At 34.7% G+C, this 19429-nt stretch overlaps 2 protein-coding genes across 3 annotated transcripts in view; one reads left to right on the top strand and one right to left on the bottom strand.

Moving 5' to 3' along the window:
• The window catches only part of NFE2L2 (NFE2 like bZIP transcription factor 2), a 598880-nt gene that overhangs the window by 274176 nt on the left and 305275 nt on the right, over positions 1 to 19429 (bottom strand). The gene's annotated exons all lie outside the window — the stretch shown is intronic.
• The window catches only part of AGPS (alkylglycerone phosphate synthase), a 160067-nt gene that overhangs the window by 118530 nt on the left and 22108 nt on the right, over positions 1 to 19429 (top strand). For both annotated transcript variants that reach the window (XM_050750550.1, XM_050750551.1), the window contains exons 15-18: positions 1017 to 1086; positions 3915 to 3976; positions 9652 to 9741; positions 17464 to 17563. In XM_050750550.1, the coding sequence (XP_050606507.1) occupies positions 1017 to 1086; positions 3915 to 3976; positions 9652 to 9741; positions 17464 to 17563 (322 nt within the window). The remainder of the gene's footprint in view (positions 1 to 1016; positions 1087 to 3914; positions 3977 to 9651; positions 9742 to 17463; positions 17564 to 19429) is intronic.

Raw genomic sequence — 19429 nt, 5'->3', positions numbered from 1 at the left:
TAGCCTGAAATTATCTTACAGTATTTGTACAGAACAAGAGTACATCTACATTGTAGTATTTACTTACTACCAAATTCAACACAACTTCAGAAGAAGAAAATATTTAATTATGAGGTGTTAATTGAGGCCATAAGATAAACAATTTTTCCTTTAGTTGACCAAAGTTAAAATTTTAATTTCTGTATGATAATGGAAAAAGCATAATTAAAAACTATTTACTAACAGTAGTAGAAAAACAGTATTCATTCATTGTCTTTTAAAATAAGAATAACTTTTACAAACAAGAGTACTTGGACTAAATTATATGTCATATGGGATTAATTCTAACTAGATCATCACATACAATTTCTATGGATGAAATTTTCAAATTGAAAGAGATAGTTTATATGTTCATAGTAATAACTTACCTGTGTTGGTCTTGTATTTGTTTATACATTACTTTATAAAATATTTCTATGTAAATATGTTTTGTCTCTCATTTAAATCATAAATTTCATAAAATAAACACCACATCTAACATTCCAAATACTATGTGTTCATGTATTCTGGAAGCTTCTCCGTATTGAGGAGTTCCTAGTCAGTCGTCACATTTCTTCAAATATGAGTAAGACAATAATAACATATGAATATATGAGTAAGAATATGATAAATAACATAAGATTACTTGTGTGAAGATTATTTCAGCTTGTTTGTTTCTCATAGTTAATTCTTTTTGTGCTCTTTTGTGAATATGGGTAGACGTAGTTGAGTTTATGAGTCAATTTTATTTGGTGAATAAAAGTTTGAAATTAAGATGAAACAAATATTAAAAGTGTTTTCAGATTTTTGTTATTCAAACTTATTCTCTTGGCAGCTTTTTGATACATTTATGATAAATAAGATTAAGATAAAAATGAAATGCAGTGTAATATATGTTAATCTGTTAAGCAGTTGTCTTGAGGTATCATATCCGTTTGGTTAGTTTTATATATTTTTAATAGTTGATTTGAAATTAACAGCTTATTCTTTAATTACAGTGGGTTGGCAGCTGGAGAAGATAATGGACAGAGAGGTTATTTGCTGACCTATGTCATTGCATACATTCGAGTAAGTTATATCATATTTCCCTTGCCACTTAATTTATGTTGCAAACAATACTTTTTCTTACTTTGAGTGAATGCAATTGTCTTCCCTATTTTTAAAAATTTTAAGCTACTGTAATTTAGCATATCATTTTACATGAACCTTGTTTTAGCTACAAATCTTCAGAAGCCCATTTAAACCTTCTCCATATGCTCTTGAAGAAGTTAAAGATGATTTAATGTCTTTCTGCTCTTTAAAAGAATGGAGCCTTTCTCTGTTTAAAAGTTGAGCATACCGTTCATAACATTATTTGGTTAAAATCAAGCTGTTTTACTTAGGAACATTCTTCACTTAATAATCTGTTTTAATGATGTGTAAATCTTTTAACTGTTTTAAAATTTTGATATTTAACTTGATGTAGTTATTTGTTCACTGATGATGATTATAGAATTAAAGAAATAATTATGTGTGCTTGAGCACTCAAATGTTTCTAATTCTAGATGTCCTACTTATGATATACTGAAATTGTCTTATCTCAATCTGCTGTATTTACTGATATGAAATTGTTCTTTTGAAATTTTATTTTTTCAGTTTAGTTTTTTTTTTCTACTTTGGTTGTAACAAATTCAGATTTCTTAATTGCTTTCTGCTGTTGCTGGGGTTACTTTTTTTTTTTTTAATTTTTCCTGTTTACTTAATTTGAATGATCTTATTCTAAAAAGTCGTTTTTTCAGATATCCTATTGAGAATTTGGTTTCCACAAATACTCAACTTTCTTTTTTTAATCATAAAGGTTTTTGGAAATTTATACATAATAGATGTACATACTTTCAGGGTACGTATGATATTTTGATAGCTTCATATGATACGTAAAGATTGAATCAGGATTGGGATATCCATCACCTCCAAATACTAAATTTACTAATTTTTCTCTTGGAAATTTTGAACTGTATACACAACAATTGTTGTAAGCTTATATACAACATGTATTTACTTCTCTAAAAAAAGCTGAATTATTATGTTCTCATTTTAGCAAAAATTTAATCCTAGCTAAAATCTGAATTTTAAATTGCAGTGAATTTGAAGCATATAGTCCTCCTCTTTTGTCCCCTGCCCCCACAGTGATGATGATAAGTAAAAGTATATTTATTGCCTGTTCAGCATTTTAGAAATTTTGATTAAGAGATGTACTGATTGGGCCGGGCATGGTGGCTCACGCCTGTAATCCCAGCACTTTGGAGGCCAAGGAGGGCGGATCACCTGAGGTCAGGAGTTCGAGATCAGCCTGACCAACATGGAGAAACCCCATCTCTAATGAAAATACAAAATTAGCCAGGTGTGGTGATGCATGCCTGTAATCCCAGCTACTCGGGAGGCTGAGGCAGGAGAATCACTTGAACCCAGGAGACGGAGGTTGCAGTGAGCCAAGATCGCGCCACTGCACTCCAGCCTGGGCAGTGAGCGAAACTCCATCTCAAAAAAAAAGAAAACAAACAAAGGAAAAAAAAAAAAGATGTACTGATCATGAAAGGTAATAGATGATTGTAGATATTGTAAATAATATCTACCTTTATAGGCTGTCAGTATCATAGTTTCTTCCCAAAATAAGCATTTTGAATATACATAAAATGTTGTTTGTTAGGCATTTTCTCTGAGGATATTGGCCTTTTCCCCATAATACTGAATTCAGAATTCTAGAAAATGAAATATAACTATCAAGTACAGCATAGGCACAATTTGGAGTATCTATCTTAATTTTTAAGGTTCTAGTTAATGTTAAAACTGAGTCAAAAGCAAGTTAGAGATTGTACCCCCCCCCACCCCGGGGTTACATGTTTTATGTTTTTGTAAGTTTTATAATGGTTAATACCATTGTCTCCAAATATATTTTTACTGAATAAATGAGTGCATTAGAGGAAAACATGTTTTAGATCAGATCAGTAATTTGGGGATTTTTTTTTTCCCACAACCACAGGTTGGTTGAAATGACTCATTTTACTTGAAGTGAAAACTTAACATATGTTGAGTTTTCTGCCTTATAAAACTTTCTTTCAAATCTCTAGACTTCTCTGGTGGCTTATGAAGCTTTCTTTCCAACTTTGATGATAAATCAATTTTGCTCTGGGTAAAGAAATTTAAGTATTATAAGTTACTTGTAATATGAATATTACATCCTCTATACTATATTTTCCTAGTAGAAGTGCCTCCAGATGTTTGATCTATTTTGTCACTTCAGATAGATGCACTATATTACTATATTTTCTAAATTTGTTTTTAATATAGAATATTTTCCTAGTAGAAGTGCCTCCAGATGTTTGATGTATTCTGTCACTTCAGATAGATGCACTATATTACTATATTTTCTAAATTTGTTTTTAAAGAGAAGTTGATTTTAAGAAAAAAAATCTCCTCCTTCTAAATACCTTCCCCGCCGTCCCCCACTTCTTGATCTTCCTGCTCCTTTGATCTTGACTAATTTTCGTTATTGGTTAATTTACTATTTATGCCACTAAAATTCTATTCTGTCAGTATTCTCTGCATGTACATAGACTGTTCCTGGATAGAAACTCCATTCACTAAAGAAATAAATTTGAGTTCTTACCCTGAGTCAGGCACTCTGCCTGGTGCCAAGGATACAGAGGAGAATAGGACAGCCAAGGTTCCTTTAGTTATCGAGGCTGCATCTCACTCCAGGGACAACTTTTCAGTACTCTTATGAGGTGGAGAGTAAAGAGCAGATGATGTTAAATTAGAAGCATGTGATACTAACAATGAATATGAAAGACTAACAGTGTTATTGATTCTTCTGCATCTGTTGTAGTTTCTTGATTTTTCTGTTTGTGTCTTAATAGGACTTGGCTTTGGAATACTATGTATTAGGAGAATCTTTTGAGACCTCTGCTCCTTGGGACAGGTAAAATACAATAAAATGCCTGATATTATTCAAATATGCGATATGAATTGCTTGAAGTAATGTTTCTTTGTGTGTGAATATGTAAGTGTAAAACATTTTATGAAGAAACATTGAGACAAGGCAGCTACTTTTATTTAAATTAATGTATTCATCAGAATGCCATATTTTCAAGTGTTTTACTGGGTAGAGGGAGTTGAAGAAAATTTGTGATCCAAAGAACGAAGGTATTGTTGAAGTTTACATTTTGAAGAATGTTATTGAATGCTCTGTGTTACTAGGTTATACCTAGCTTTGACTTAAATTCTTAAGTGATTAATATTGCTTAAGTATTCTCAAAAAACTCCTCCCAAAGTACAAAACTAGTTAACTGTCTTTCATAATATTATTTAGTTTTTGATATTTGTATGTGTAAAAATGGGAATTTAAGTGATTTATAAAGGAAATTTAGTTCAGGAAATTACGTACAATTTCTATTTTTAAATTTAAGCAAAATGTTGATACTGGAGCATATTTTAGGAAATGACCCAAATAAGATAAATGGAAATAGATTTTAGAAGGGTTTCTTTACTGGAAATACATACATACAGTATTGGTTAGTGAATTAATAAAAACTGATTAGGGAATGTGAAATGGTTTATTAATAGACCTGCGAGTTTTATTATAACTCATTCAGTAATAAAAAAAAATTCTCAAAGAGATTGTCTATACAATCCCTTATTCAGAATGCTTGGGACCAGAAGTGTTTGAGATTTCAGGATATTTGTATTATATATTTACCAGTTGAGCATTCCATCCCTGGAAATTTCACTAGAAATCACTGGAGCATTTCTTTTGATCATCATGTTGGTACTCAAAAACTTTAGGATTTGGGAGCATTTCACATTTTGGATTTTGCAGGATATTCAACCTGTATATTTTTATTTGTTTCTAGCATACTGATATTTTGCTTTTCTTTATAAAACTGATAAAACACTTTAAATCTGCAATGAAGTGTATAGGACATAACAAATCCCTGTGAATCTACTTCTTAGGTTCCGTATCTTAATATTTTGGTTTCTGTTAATCTCTCTTTTTTCCGCCAGAAAACTTTTTACTTTTCTACATGCAGTCACTATCTACTGAGTTAGTACATTGGTGTTCATATTCCATGCGTTGTTAGCTAGTAACTCCGTTTATATTATACTATCACTCTGTCATTCACAATTTTTTTTTTAAATCCGCTTTCTCAAGTTGAAATGTTATTCACAAATGTTGGTGCTAAATTTTAACAAGGGGAATAAATCCTTTGAATAAAAAAAAGTATCAAGTAATTAGCCTTTGAGTAGTAGAAATAGTTTGGCAGCTATTCATAGTGGTCTCAAAGACCTTTTTTAAAAAATTAATTTATTAATTTTTTTAGTATGAAATTCGTTTTTATTTTTAACTAAAAATAAATGCTTAACATTTTTCCAAAATCAAAACTAAAGACAAACACTTGGAAAAAAGGGTGGAAACATATTTTTCCTTCCCTGGGGAAACCAGTAAGGCAGACGTTCTAATGGAGCTTGGTTTTTTCCACAGGACTAGTTTACGCAAACAGAATCTCTCTCCAGCCCTTTCTCTATGTCAGTTCTATCTACCTGGCAGGAAAAACCAAAAGAAACCCCGAAACAACCCGTCCCTGCAAATACAACACTATACAAGGGACTTGAAAAGTTGAGGGAAAGCCTTTTAATGCATCTAAGACCATTTTAGTGTTTAATTCCTCTCCTTGGGTATCTTAGCCAGTTTGGCTTGCTAAACAGAGCACCTTAGACTGGGTAGCTTAAATGTTCTTAGACAAGAAACAATTATTTCTTACAGTTCTGGAGGTTTGGAGTCTGAGATCAGGATGTTAACATGGTTGGGGTTTTGTTGAAGGCCTTCTTCCTGGTTTTATAGATGGCCATCTTCTTAATATCTTCACCTGGAGAAAAGCAGAGAGAGAGAGAAAACAAGCCCTCTCATATCTTTTTATAAAGCACTAATCCCATTCATGCAGCTCCACCCTCATAACCTAATGACCACCCAAAGCCCTCACCTTCTAATACCATCTAACTGGGCTTCGGATTTCAATATATGAATTTTGAGAGGGACGCAAACATTCAGTCCATAGTACTGGGACAGTGAGGGAGTGCAATGCTACCTCTTTTTTTTTTTTTTTTTTTTTTTTTTTGTGACGGAGTCTCGCTCTGTCACCCAGGCTGCCGTGCAGTGGCCGGATCTCAGCTCACTGCAAGCTCCGCCTCCCGGGTTTACGCCATTCTCCTGGCTCAGCCTCCCGAGTAGCTGGGACTACAGGCGCCCGCCACCTCGCCCGGCTAGTTTTTTGTATTTTTTAGTAGAGACGGGGTTTCACCGGCTTAGCCAGGATGGTCTCGATCTCCTGACCTCGTGATCCGCCCGTCTCGGCCTCCCAAAGTGCTGGGATTACAGGCTTGAGCCACCGCGCCCGGCCGCAATGCTACCTCTTAAGAGTTAATGAATTTCCTTGTCATCAGTTAGTACTGATGATTGACATCTTGTTTTTTTATTCCAACTGTGGAAGCTAATAGTGTGCAATTTTTTTTATTTCTCTTTATTCTTTATATATACTTGCATATTTATTTAATTGACACACTGATAATTTCTGTTTTATGCAGTTACACATTTGTTTACCTTTAAAACAATTTCTTCAGCTGAAGTTTTAATAAATAATATTAATAGAAGGCAACTACATTTTTATGTAAAATTTACTTGTTGACAACCATTTAGCAATTTTCTTTTTCTTTCAAACCTTTAGCTAGAGGCCATGTTTGCAGTAGCCCATGGGATCAGGGTCTTTAACTTTCACACATTATTAGATTATTGGCTTTTTCATATATAGTCCACTTAAGGGATTATTGGTCATACTAGTTTTTGTGTATTCCTAAGTGTCCCATCCTGTTGTGTTCCATCCCATCCCTACCACAATGGCCGCACCTATTAGGTTCTCAATGAATATTCTTCATAGATTCTTATGAATGAGCTTGGGAATAATTTGAGATTACAGTCTATGAAAATAGGTATCTTAAGGGTTGGAGATTTCTAAAAAAATGTTTGTTTGTTTTTTTTGAGATGGGGTCTCCCTCTGTCACCCAGGCCAGAGTGCAGTGACACTATCACGGCTCACTGCAGCCTTAACTACCTGGGCTCAAGCAATTCTCCCATCTTGGCCTCCTAGCTAGCTAGGATCCCAGGTACACATCACTGTGCCTGGCTAACTTGTTTTGTTTGTAGAGATGAGGTCTCATTTGTTGCCTAGGCTGGTCTTGAACCACAAAAAGTAGCAAAGTGTATTGAATAATAATATCTAGAGGATGTAGATATAATAATAATAGGTATAATAATAATAATATCTACATCTAGAGGATGTAGATATTATTCCAATGATATAAAAAAGCCCCAGGGAAGTTTTTTTCAGGGATGAAATGGTCAAGTGTTAAATTTGCTAATAAGTTAGAATTTGAAAGTATGCTGTTATGTTTCTGTCCTATAAAAGGGTTGATCCAAGTGGACTGTGTTTGCCTTTGATCAAGTTCTGTGAGCGAACACTTTCAGAAACCTTTCCCTAAAAATTATTTACTGGAAGTGTCCCATTGCGGGTTATAACTGTTCAGTCCAGTCCTTTCTCCATCTTCTTTTCTTTATTGATCTATCAATGAGGGTTTAGATATAAGGAGCTCTTAATATTTTCCTGTTTACTGTTGTATTTGAGATGATTGGATACATTTAAGTGCATTTAAACTGAAATGCAGTTCACACAGTGGCATAACTTGCAAAGGACTGTTACAGCAGATGATTGTATTCTTAGTTTTTTTTAGACTACTTAGCTGTAGCACTTAAATTTCATTTTCTAGAGCCAACATAAAGAACTTATTCCAAAAAAAAAAGAACTTACTACTTTTATAAATTTTGTAATATTCATTAACTCTTATAAATGTTAAACCTTAATAGATTTTATTTATATTTAAAGATTTATAAGGTACATATTCAAAATAAAGACATATTAAATATCGGTCATCTAAATGTTTTATGAGATATTTTTTCAAACGTGCATCCTTGCCATTCTATACCTCTATGCATAAGTGATACATAGATAACATTGATAAATCATGTATACCTGCAACTCTCATAAATTAAAGAATTTAACTTAAGAACATTGTTTTATAAAATTAGAATTTATAAAATTTGCAGATTCTATATTCATAAAAATAAAAAATTTGACATGCTAAGAAGACACTAAAGCCCTTTTTGTGTTTATATTTTAATCATATACTGTTTGTTCTTATTGGCAATATGGATAACTTTATTTTAAAAAGTATGATCTGTTTAAATGCTACTTTTTTATCAAATTGGTTCTCGTACAGTCAAGTCTGTGTCGTGAGACTAGAGATAAGCCAACCTTTTGAGTTTTTCTGGTATTTCAGGTCTCATGATGCTAAACAAATCAAGGTTTAAGACACAGAATCAGTGTCATTATGTGGCCAGGATATTTATTGGGGAATAAAATGGGACTTTTAGTAACAAATAGTCCAGCATAGCACATTAATACTTTACACAGTTTGTATTCAATAGATCTTTTGCAGTTTGTCTTCAATAGATCTGTGTCAAATTGGATTTCAGTTTGAGAATAAACTATCGAACATTTGATATAACATCATGATTATAATTTCCTTTGAAAGACTGCCTTGCTCTGTTGCCCAGGCTGGAGTGCAGTAGTGTGATGTTGGCTCACTGCAACCTCAACCTCCCAGGCTCAAGCAGTCCTCCTGCCTCAGCCTCCCAAGTAGCTGGTACTACAGGCATGTGCCACCTTGCCCAACTAAGTTTTTTGATTTTTAGTAGAGACAAGGTCTCACTATATTGCCTAGGCTAGTAACATCATGATTATTAATTGAATTATTATTATTATTATTATTTTATTTGAGACAGAGTCTTACTCTGTTACCCAGACTGGAGTGCAGTGGCACAACCATGGCTCACTGTAGTCCTGCCCTCCTGAGCTCCAGTGATTCTCCCACCTCAGCCTCCTGACTAGCTGGGACTACAGGTGTGTGCCACCATGCCTGGGTAATTTTTAAATATTTTGTAGAGATAGGATCTCACTGTTGCCCAGGCCAGTCTCAAACTCCTGGGCTCAAGCAGTCCTCCGGCCTCAGCTTCCCAAAGTGCTGGGATAGCAGTTCTGAGCCACTGTACCCAGCCTGAGTTATTTCTAAATTAAGGAAAACTTCTTGGACATGGGTAAAGATTGGTATTCATATAACCTAGAATTGAATTTTCATTAACATCTTCTTTATAGCTTTTTTTAAAGCTCTTAAAATCTTATAATTAAGTTGATTTTGATGTCAGGCTTTCCTAAGTGTAGGAAACTGCATTCAGGAGACTTGAGTATGTTCTTGTGACTTTCTGTTTTCCTTAAGTCAAAAAAAGAAAAAACTTTCCTCTTTTTAAAGTTAGGAATGGAGGGCTCAAGTTGAGGGATCAGGGCTCTTTTCCATTCTTGAAAGAACAACTAAGAAAGCTTTAGCTAAGAAAATGTCAGACTTGAATGATGCCAGATTAACCAATATTTATTAGCATTTGTGTAGTTTTCACTTGAAAACTTAATATTGTATTCATTCATCTTTTTTTAGAGTGATAGATCTCTGTAGAAATGTAAAAGAAAGAATAACAAGGGAATGCAAAGAGAAGGGTGTACAGTTTGCTCCTTTTTCTACATGCAGGTAAGTTTTAAAAATTGTTCTTATATTTCGTATTCTGAAAAAAAAAATGTTTTGTTTTATTTTTTAATCAGTGGGGGAAATATAATTTTCCAGCTGAGAAAAAGCTTCAGTCTGTTACATTTGGCCAGCTTTCCTAACATTCACTTACCACCTTGTGAGGATTGTGCCACTGGAATTTTACAGCAGTCCTGAGCCTTTTAGGAGTAGGATACCCTTCTGTGAGTAAGCATTCCCCGCCATCTGGATGGCATGGCAGTGAAGAGCCAGGTGTCTGGACTCCTGGAAAAAGAAGAGGACTACTCTACTCACTGAAACTATAAATTATATAGTCAAGAAATTATAAATTATATACATACTCAACATGACGCTGAAGAGTGAAGGCAGTGTTTTGTTGTTTACTGGTAATTTAATCTCTTCAAACTCTAATATTATCAGTAAAATAGTGGTAATGCCATTTCTCGATGGGACTGTTGTGAAAATGAAATGAAAAAGCATATGAAAAAACTGTTAGGTTCTGAAGAGCTATATAAATGCTATAGTATTGTTGTGACATAATTACATTAAGCTTGAGGTAGATAATCCATGCTAGTATTAGTAAGGAAAATTTGTATATTTGCCTTTCCTTTCCAATGACAAGTCCTCATTAAGGCATTCAATTATTAAGCTTTCTTGCTCCTTGTAGCATGATAATTTGCATATATTTGTTTTCCAAGACTAGAAATATTTCTGTATTCTTTAAACTGCTAATTTTGTGTGTGTGTGTGTTTTTGTTTTTGTCTTTTCTTTGTCTTTTCCATTGTCTTATCTTGTACTTTCCTAGTACTAGTGTTGTGTTTCTTAGTTTTCCTTATTGTTCCCATTGGGAAGAGATACCCTTTAGAATTTGCTAAATTGTGCTTCTGCACGGTAAGAAAGTAAAATTCTAACATGAGATCTGAGGAAAGCATCTTCCTTACACCTTAAATGTTCATTTCAATCAAACGTATCTCCTTAAAGTAGTCGTTTGGATCTCCTTAAAGTAGTCGTTTCTGCTTCTGTGTGGGAGAGACTGTCCAGGTTTAACAAGCCTTGCAGAAAGTACCTAGTCATCTGTGTATTAACATATTTTAAACAGGTACACTGAGGATAGGATCAGAGATTATAAAAGCTGAAAAAGTAGATTTTAGAGATTATTTGCTGGGCATTCGAGATATCTGAAGGAAGGGCAAAGAGAGGTCTTGTTCTGTGTAGTAAAAAGCTTACAATGGGATTAAGCTATTGTTGACATAGTGGGTGTAAGAATGTCATGTTACTTTTAGTTTATTTTAAATTTTGGGGTATCTTTAACAATGCACCTTTTATCTTAAAGTCCTTAAAATCTAAGAAAAAAATTTTTATGTTTGTATTATCAACTCAAACTGATGCTTCATTTTTCTCTTGATAGTCCAGTCTTTTAGCAGACAGTCAGCTCGCTTTTATTGTTATCCTGAAAACAAATCAGACATAATAATCCAAAAGCTATTTGTTACCATTAGATTTTGAAACATTTTAGGTAATCAAATCTATTCTTGTGTAGTTGAGAAATTTTTATTCCTTTGTTTTGTCAAATGGTAACTTAATAGATTTTACCCTTCCCCCTTCTTCCTTCTGTCCCCAGTTCCTGTTCAACATCTCTTAAGAACCCCACCCCTGCTGTAACATTATGAAACTATTGTGATAAACCGCTACCTATGGAAAATGATTAGGAAGTAAAATATTCTGCCTTAGGGCACATTCTGTAATTACACTTAAATCTAGGTTCTTCAGAATGTATTCATAAGGCCTAAGAATATTCATTCTGTATTGTTGATCGGTAGAATTAGTTTATTTAGACTGAATTGGCCATATGTCATTTTTATTAAGTAGCTGTGTTTTAAGAATGGTTTTCCTGAGAATGATGGTTTAGCAAACTATCGCAAGAACAGAAAACCAAACACCGCATGTTCTCACTCATAGGTGGGAACTGAACAATGAGATCACTTGGACTCGGGAAGGGGAACATCACACACCGGGGCCTATCATGGGGAGGAGGGAGGGGGGAGGGATTGCATTGGGAGTTATACCTGATGTAAATGACGAGTTGATGGGTGCTGACGAGTTGATGGGTGCAGCACGCCAACATGGCACAAGTATACATATGTAACAAACCTGCACGTTATCCACATGTACCCTAGAACTTAAAGTACAATAATAAAAATAAAATAAAAAAAAAAGAATGGTTTTCCTATAAAAGCTGATATGTTTGGTTTCTGTGACCATCTTATAAAACCAGTTAGAATATGCAAAGCCTAGTTACTTGAATGGCTTTGGTAAATAAGACTTTTGTAGTTCTTATGGCTCATACTTGATTAAACTAACATTTAATTGGAATTTGATTTCAGTTTAGTTTGATTTGACCTGCGTAGTAGTGGCTAAGGAGATTATTCTATGTTGAATATGTGAGATGTATTTTTTAAACCAGTTTTTTATCAGGTGCTATGCTTGCTACCTGGGTGATAGGATCCATACTCCAAACCTCAGCATCACGCAATATTCCTAGGTAACAAACATGCACATAGACCCCCTATATCTAAAATCAAAGTTGAAATAACATTTTACAAAGCTGTTCCAAAGTTATTTAAAAATAATTATGGATCTATTTAAAATCAAGGATCCTAAGAAAAATAACTTAGGTGTAGGGTACATTTATTGAGTTCATTTATTTCATTTTTGTCCATTAAAATGTACTTTGTACATTGGAATAGAAATTCCAGTCCAAACTTTTCTGAAGAAGTTGTATGGGAAGTAATTGCTAGTCATTGAGTCTAATACAAATAAAGTACTCCAAAAAGTATAGAGCCCAAAAATTTTTTTTAATTAAAGAATATTGTAGTGACTTTGACAACCACACTATTACTTGTCCAGATGATTTTGGAAGAGGTTAGTGTTTAAGTGTCTTAAATGATAGAGTTGGTCTGTTGTAAAAGGTGTTAGATCTAAGTCACTTTCTGAAATGGACCCAAATTAAGGTGTTCCAAAAGGTATTTTTCATTATTTGGACTTGTTTGAGATACTAATCAATCAGGCCTATCAAGCTTTGTTATGACTTCAGTAATCTGTTCATCTACTGAAAACTGAACTGTGTAATATATAGATCCTGGATATGTTGAAAGATGATAATGCGCTATTAATGTTTAGTTACATCTATTTATGAATGTTAGTGATTCCCTTATGAGTGATATATATTTTACTAATTTCTACAAATTGGTTTCATTCATTTATCCTTCACACTTTATTTGAATTAGGTTATTCCTAATGATAGTGCCCTTGTAGTTAAAATGGTTCTCCGTTGTTTCTTAAACTTTGTGTATCTGGTAGTTAAAATGTAAATATTCAAAGGATCTTTTTTTATGAGGATGAATTAACACTAGAAGAGAAACACAGCTGGCAAATTGACAGTAGCATTGTTAAACAGTTCATTTCTTCTGTTCTGAGGCACCTAACATTTGGCCTAAAAGGCGATTAAAATTGTAGATTAGATTCTATTTGTATTGTGTAGTAAAAAGAGTATTTCCTCTACATTTGCTCCTTCTGTTAAATTAAATTCTTTGTGGGAACCTCTGTAAATTGCATATGGAGATTTGACTATGATTACCTTACCTCCCTTTTAAATGCTTTCCTAATTGCATTTTGAAAGCTCAGATATGTATTTTATATATGATTTAATAATCTAACATTCTTGATATCTTTTGTATATACACATTCAACATGTATAAATATTGAGTCACAGACAATATTTTAAGGCTGTGTCACTGCATTTGGTGCAATCATCCTATTTGTTTTCCAAATGCTTACTAATTATTACTGTAAACTTAGTGAAGAGGCTATATTGGACTCAGTCTGATCATATTTGGTATTTGGACATTTCTCCCATTTCTTAGTTTTTAATTATATCTCATACTTATTTCTTTTAACTTTGAGGGAGTTTGGAAAACTTAACTGATCACCACATTTCTTCTGGTCTGTTTAGAGACTGACTTTAAGTGCAGTATACGTATTTTTAAAAAAAAAAAAATCCCTCTTGATGGAGATGGGCCAATTGGAGAAACATTTACATTGCTTCTAAATTTCTAATTTTGGGGGAGGTGTAACTAGACTTAAAAAAAATAGTATTGTACAAATAGTTCCCGTGAACCTTTTACTCATCTTCCTCAAGTGCTAATATCTCATGTAATTTTACTATGATTATCAAAACCAAAAAATTAGTGTTGTTTCAATATGATTACCTAACTCACAAACCTTTCTTTATCATTTGTCCCACTGATATCTTTATCTTTCATAACCTTCATACATTTGAAGAATACTGGCCAGTTATCTTGTAAAACATCTCTCAGTTTGGGTTTGTCTGGTGTTTTCTTGTGATCAAATTTAAGTTACACATTTTGGCAAGATTACTACAGAAGTGACAGTGAAGTGCTCTTCATGGTAGATCATATCAGAAGAAACATGATATTGTTAAGTCTCATTATTGGTGACATTAACTTAGACTACTTGGTTAGGGTGGTACCTGCCAGGTTTCTCCACTCTACAATTACTGTTTTTTCCCATTGTATTTAAAAAACATCTTATGGCTGGGCACAGCTCACGCCTGTAATACCAGCACTTTGGGAAGCTGAGGTGGGTGGATCACTTGAGGTCAGGAGTTAGAGACCAGCCTGGCTAACATGATGAAACCCTGTCTCTACTAAAAATACAAAAAAATTAGGTGGGCATGGTGGCAGGTGCCTGTAATCCCAGCAATTCGGGAGTCTGAGGCAGGAGAATCACTTGAACCCAGGAGGTGGAGGTTACAGTGAGCCAAGATTGTGCCACTACACTCCAGCCTGGGCAACAAAAGTGAAATTATGTGTCAAAAAAATAAAAAAATTAAAAAAAAATAAACCTTATGGGGAGAAACTTTGAGACTATGCAAGTAGCCTGTTTCTTATAGCATCTCCTAATCACATCAATATCCCACTGTTGATTCTTGATTACAACAGTTATTACTGTGATACTTGCAAATGGTGATTTTCTATTTTAATCATTCATTTTACATTTATCAACTGCAATTCACTGTAAAGAAGAGCTTTCCTCTCCTCTCCTTTTCTGCCCGCCCCCCACCCCTTGCCACTATCTATCTGTCTATATATCAGTCTATCAGTAGGGACTCATAGACATTTTATTCTCTGGAATGCAGCCATTATTATCATTATTCACTTTGTTGCTCAGATTTTCCCAGTGTGGCTATTGGGAGTGTTTTTAAGTTGGCTTCTGTGTCCTTTTGACTTGGGAAAGTAGGTTTTTGAAGAGGAAGAAAATGGGCACACATACTTAGGAAGAATCAGTGATTGAGGCAAGGTGAGTAGCATGTGAGAAGATATGAGGCCTAGGGAGAGAGAAAAGCAGGTCTGTGTGCCACAGAGGATCTGTGTTCTGTAGAGTTGGTGCTGAGTGAAGGTACGTCTCCTCAAGCTTTCACAGCAGTGGCAGCCATTGCTCCTTTGAGCTTGGTTTCTTCCTCAAGTTCTTTGGTTTTTCTTATTCCCAATGATGTCAGAGTTGTGATTATTTTCAGCTCATTTTTCCTGCTTTGTTCCCTTAATCTTTTTATCCATCTGGTTCTTCTACTCATGGATGTCTAGCTTTTTTTAACTCTCATTTGTTATCTCCTGGTTGATTTCTCCTATACCTTAGTAATTATTGCCTTTTGTTTTACCTAGAACAATCTTATGGTTTTTTGTCAGTCTGCATTTAGGTATGCCTTTGTAGAACACTTTTCCCAATCTGACCTATCCCAATTTTCTTATTCTTTGTATAGACTGATTTTTAAGCTGCATAAGCTAATTGATGGTGTCTGTCTTTATGTTCTCTCAGCGTTCTTCAATCTTGTTTGTCATTCTCTATGAATTGGACTATGTCATATTTTGGCTATATAGAGCTTAGAAGAGTTTCTTCTAGTGCATTTAAATTATCTATGTAGAAAAAAATATTAATGATATTTATTCTGTTGTCATTTATTTTTAAAGTTATAGCCAGAACTGAACAGTGTCCTTGTTTTGGTCTCAACTGCAGTGATGTGCTTTTTTTCTACCCAGAATCTTTTAAGTCTGTTGAGCCAGAAGAATCCAAACAAATGATGAGTTCATAGTATTGTTGCCAGAGTGTGACAGGAAAGGGGTCCCAGGATGAACCACACCTCAAGAGAAGGTTCTTGGATCTCGTACAAGAAAGAATTCAGGGCAAGTCCACAGTGCAAAGTGAAAACAAGTTTATTAAGAAAGTAAAGGAATAAAAGAATGGCTACTCCATAGACAGAGCAGCACTGAGGGCTGCTGATTGCCCATTTTTATGGTTGTTTCTTGATGATATGCTAAACAAGGGGTGATGCCTCCCCTTTTTAGACCATACAGGGTAACTTCCTGATGTTGCCATGGCATTTGTAAACTGACATGCCACTGGTGGGAGTGTAGGTATAGCAGTGAGGATGACCAGAGGTCACTTTCCTGGCTATCTTGGTTTTGGTGGGATTTAACTGGCTTCTTTACTGCAACCTGTTTTATCAGCAAAGTCTTTATGACCTGTATCTTGTGCTGACTTCCTATCTCATCCTGTGACTTAGAATGGCTTAACCGTCTCGGAATGCAGCCCAGTAGGTAGGTTTCAGCCTCATTTTACCCAGCTCCTGTTTAAGATGCAGTTGCTCTGGTTCACACGCCTCTGACAAGAGGACTTAATGTACTTTGAAGAGATTATCATTTGCCCATACTTTATCAATATAGATTTTTAAAAGAATGAAAATTGATTTTAGTCAGTGTTTGCATGTCCATATGTATTCTATGCATTTCATATTCTATCCTCAGCAGTGATGGAGCCAGTGAAAGGAACCAAGTTTCTTGTTTTGAGTCTAATTTTGCCTTTTTCAAGGGGCAGATGTTTTACATCATATCTGTTTACTGTGGCAGTACAAAATATAGTTTTCACTTGCACATATGGACCTCATTGTGTGGTCCTTTGGCAGGAAAACGCACTCTGAAAAGTAATGGAGTTGTGCTATTTGTAGTATGGAAGTGCCTCAAATTTTGTCTTATACCAGTCACATAAAGAACTTAATTGTGCATAAAATTTGTTAAATAGCAGAAAGAGAAAAAGTTAGTGTTACTTTTATTGTCAGGATATGTATGTTTTTAAGTAATTTTGTTAAATGTTATTTTGATTATGCAATTTAAAACAATGAATACTCATACTTACCTGACTATATATATGGTTTTCACACATGCTGCTGATAGTTCTCATTACTTCTAGGTAACATAATAAAATCAGTGAAAATGGCACTTCATCATAAAATGCTGATACAATGTGTAAAAGTTTTTGGGTTATTTCCCAATAGAAGCTTTAGTAACATGGGACAGACATGAGAAAGATTGAATGTGTACCTATAATATTGACTAAATTGGTACTTCAATGAGGGTAAAATTCTTGTTTTGCACTGCATCCTCAGTTCACTTGTTTTGGCAGACAACTCTAAAGCAAGCCAATGTGTATTCCTTCCATGGAGTAGGAGGCTGGGAAGAAACTGAGATTATGTCTTAAACTAATCATTTGGGTCGTCTTGCCTTTAAGTTTCTAGATGTTAAATCTGATTTGACTTAACTTAAAGCCCCTTTGGGGATTTTGTTTGTTTTTTAGGGTGACGCAGACTTACGATGCAGGTGCATGTATCTACTTCTATTTTGCCTTTAACTACAGGGGAATTAGTGACCCACTGACCGTGTTTGAACAAACTGAGGTAATTTTGCATACCTGCATATAGCTTTTACAGCTATTGATTAATTTCAATAAATTTTACTGTCAATTTATGAGTTTTAATTTGAGTCTCTTTAATCACACATGGTTTGCTTAGCTGTTAACCCTTAGAAATGAAAAGCATATTTGTTTCCCTGACTTGTGTACTGAATTGTGAGTCTAAAATTAATGTACTGTACACCTAGTCTGTGATTCTTTGGTTGTTACAATACATGATAGCTGATTAAATTAAATAACAATTAGGAATTCATATGACTATATAGGAATCCTAGATCACTTTCACAGTGCACTCATTTCCACATGGTGGTGGTTGTTGAAGTCAGCAATGCCTTTGGTCTGTGTTGTTGTAATGTCATTCTAGATTTGTAATTTTTTTATATGCTACAGCTGTAAGTGGGTGCTTTGGGTTCATTAGCTAGCAGTTTCTATTACTTTCTTAAAGAGTGTCAAACTGTTTATTTTTATAAAGCTTTCTCTTTACAGCCAATATTTCTCATTATGAGTATGCCTAGAGTTAAACAGACTAGAGTGTGGAGGATCCTGTAGGAAGCTGAGGTTTCTTAAAAACTCAGGTGTCCTACTGTTTTAACTGCATTACACACCTGCTAAAGCAAATTTCAGTAGCACACTTTTAGACTGAAAGTATAGAAAAGGTTTGGTTGGCTTCCTCCTATGCCTCCTTTTTTTTTTTAGCAGCATTTTTGAAGTACAATTCAAATACAGTAAGCTGTATACAGTGTGTACAGTTTTGACATATGTATACATCTGTGAAACCATCACCCCAATCAGAATAATATTAATCATTCCCAAAAGTCTGAGTACTTTTTTGTCACTTGAGCCTTTCACTGCTTCAGTGTTTGCCCTCTGGCTACCCAAATGTCCCTTCTGTACAGTACCACAGAGTGAAATTGTTCCTACTTTCTCAGTCCAAACTGCTGATCTCTAAGTGCTACTGATCTCAAGTAGCTATTGCTTTATTTAAAGTAATTTGTTGGAGGATATAAATTCTTAGAGCAGGAGATGTCATATGTAGGATTCATTCGGAAAACCCTCAGTAATGAGGGTTTTTTGGAGATGAAGTCTCACTCTGTTGCCCAGGCTGGAGTGCAGTGGCATGATCTCGGCTCACTGCAACCTCTGCCTCCCGGATTTAAGCGATTCTCCTGTCTCAGCCTCCTGAGTAGCTGGGATTACTTACAGGCATGCATGCACCACCATGCCGGGCTAATTTTTTGTATTTTTAGTAGAGATGGGGTTTCACCATGTTGGCCAGGCTGGTCTCAAACTCCTGACCTCAAGTGATCCACCCACCTTGGCCTCCCAAAGTGCTGGGATTACAGGCATGAGCCACCACACCCAGCCGAGGGTTCTTATCGATTACTTTGCAGTGGGATGTGGTCCGTCTGTCCCACCTGGGCCCTCTCCTACCCTGCCTAATTCCTGATGGTTTATACATACACACCTGAGTAATTCTGAGAGGCCCAAGGTACTACAGATATTTTACCTCGTAGCCATTTATATATTCACGAATCATTAGGAACTGAAGGCAATTCTGGTTTCTGTCATCCTTTTTTACACTGCTCTTTAGTCATTCTATATTTTGTTACAAGTGTTTATCTTTTCTTACCTGTGTGCTCTATAAAGAGCTTGGTTAGGATGTTACATATTAGGATAAAACGAGGTTTTTCTTTTCACTCTTAGGTATCCATAAGACTGACAAGTAATTTATCCCAAGTCATTGACCTAAGAAGTGTTCTCCATAAAGGCATTTGTGGTTGATTTCTAATAGGTTTAATAAAGACTCTAATAGCTTTATTATAATTCTGATGCCCACTATATGATATTAAGC

This window comes from Macaca thibetana, chromosome 12, assembly GCF_024542745.1.
Source record: "Macaca thibetana thibetana isolate TM-01 chromosome 12, ASM2454274v1, whole genome shotgun sequence".
Lineage (NCBI taxonomy): Eukaryota > Metazoa > Chordata > Mammalia > Primates > Cercopithecidae > Macaca > Macaca thibetana.
Note: the sequence above shows the minus strand (reverse complement) of the source record. Positions and strands in the feature narration are given on the sequence as shown.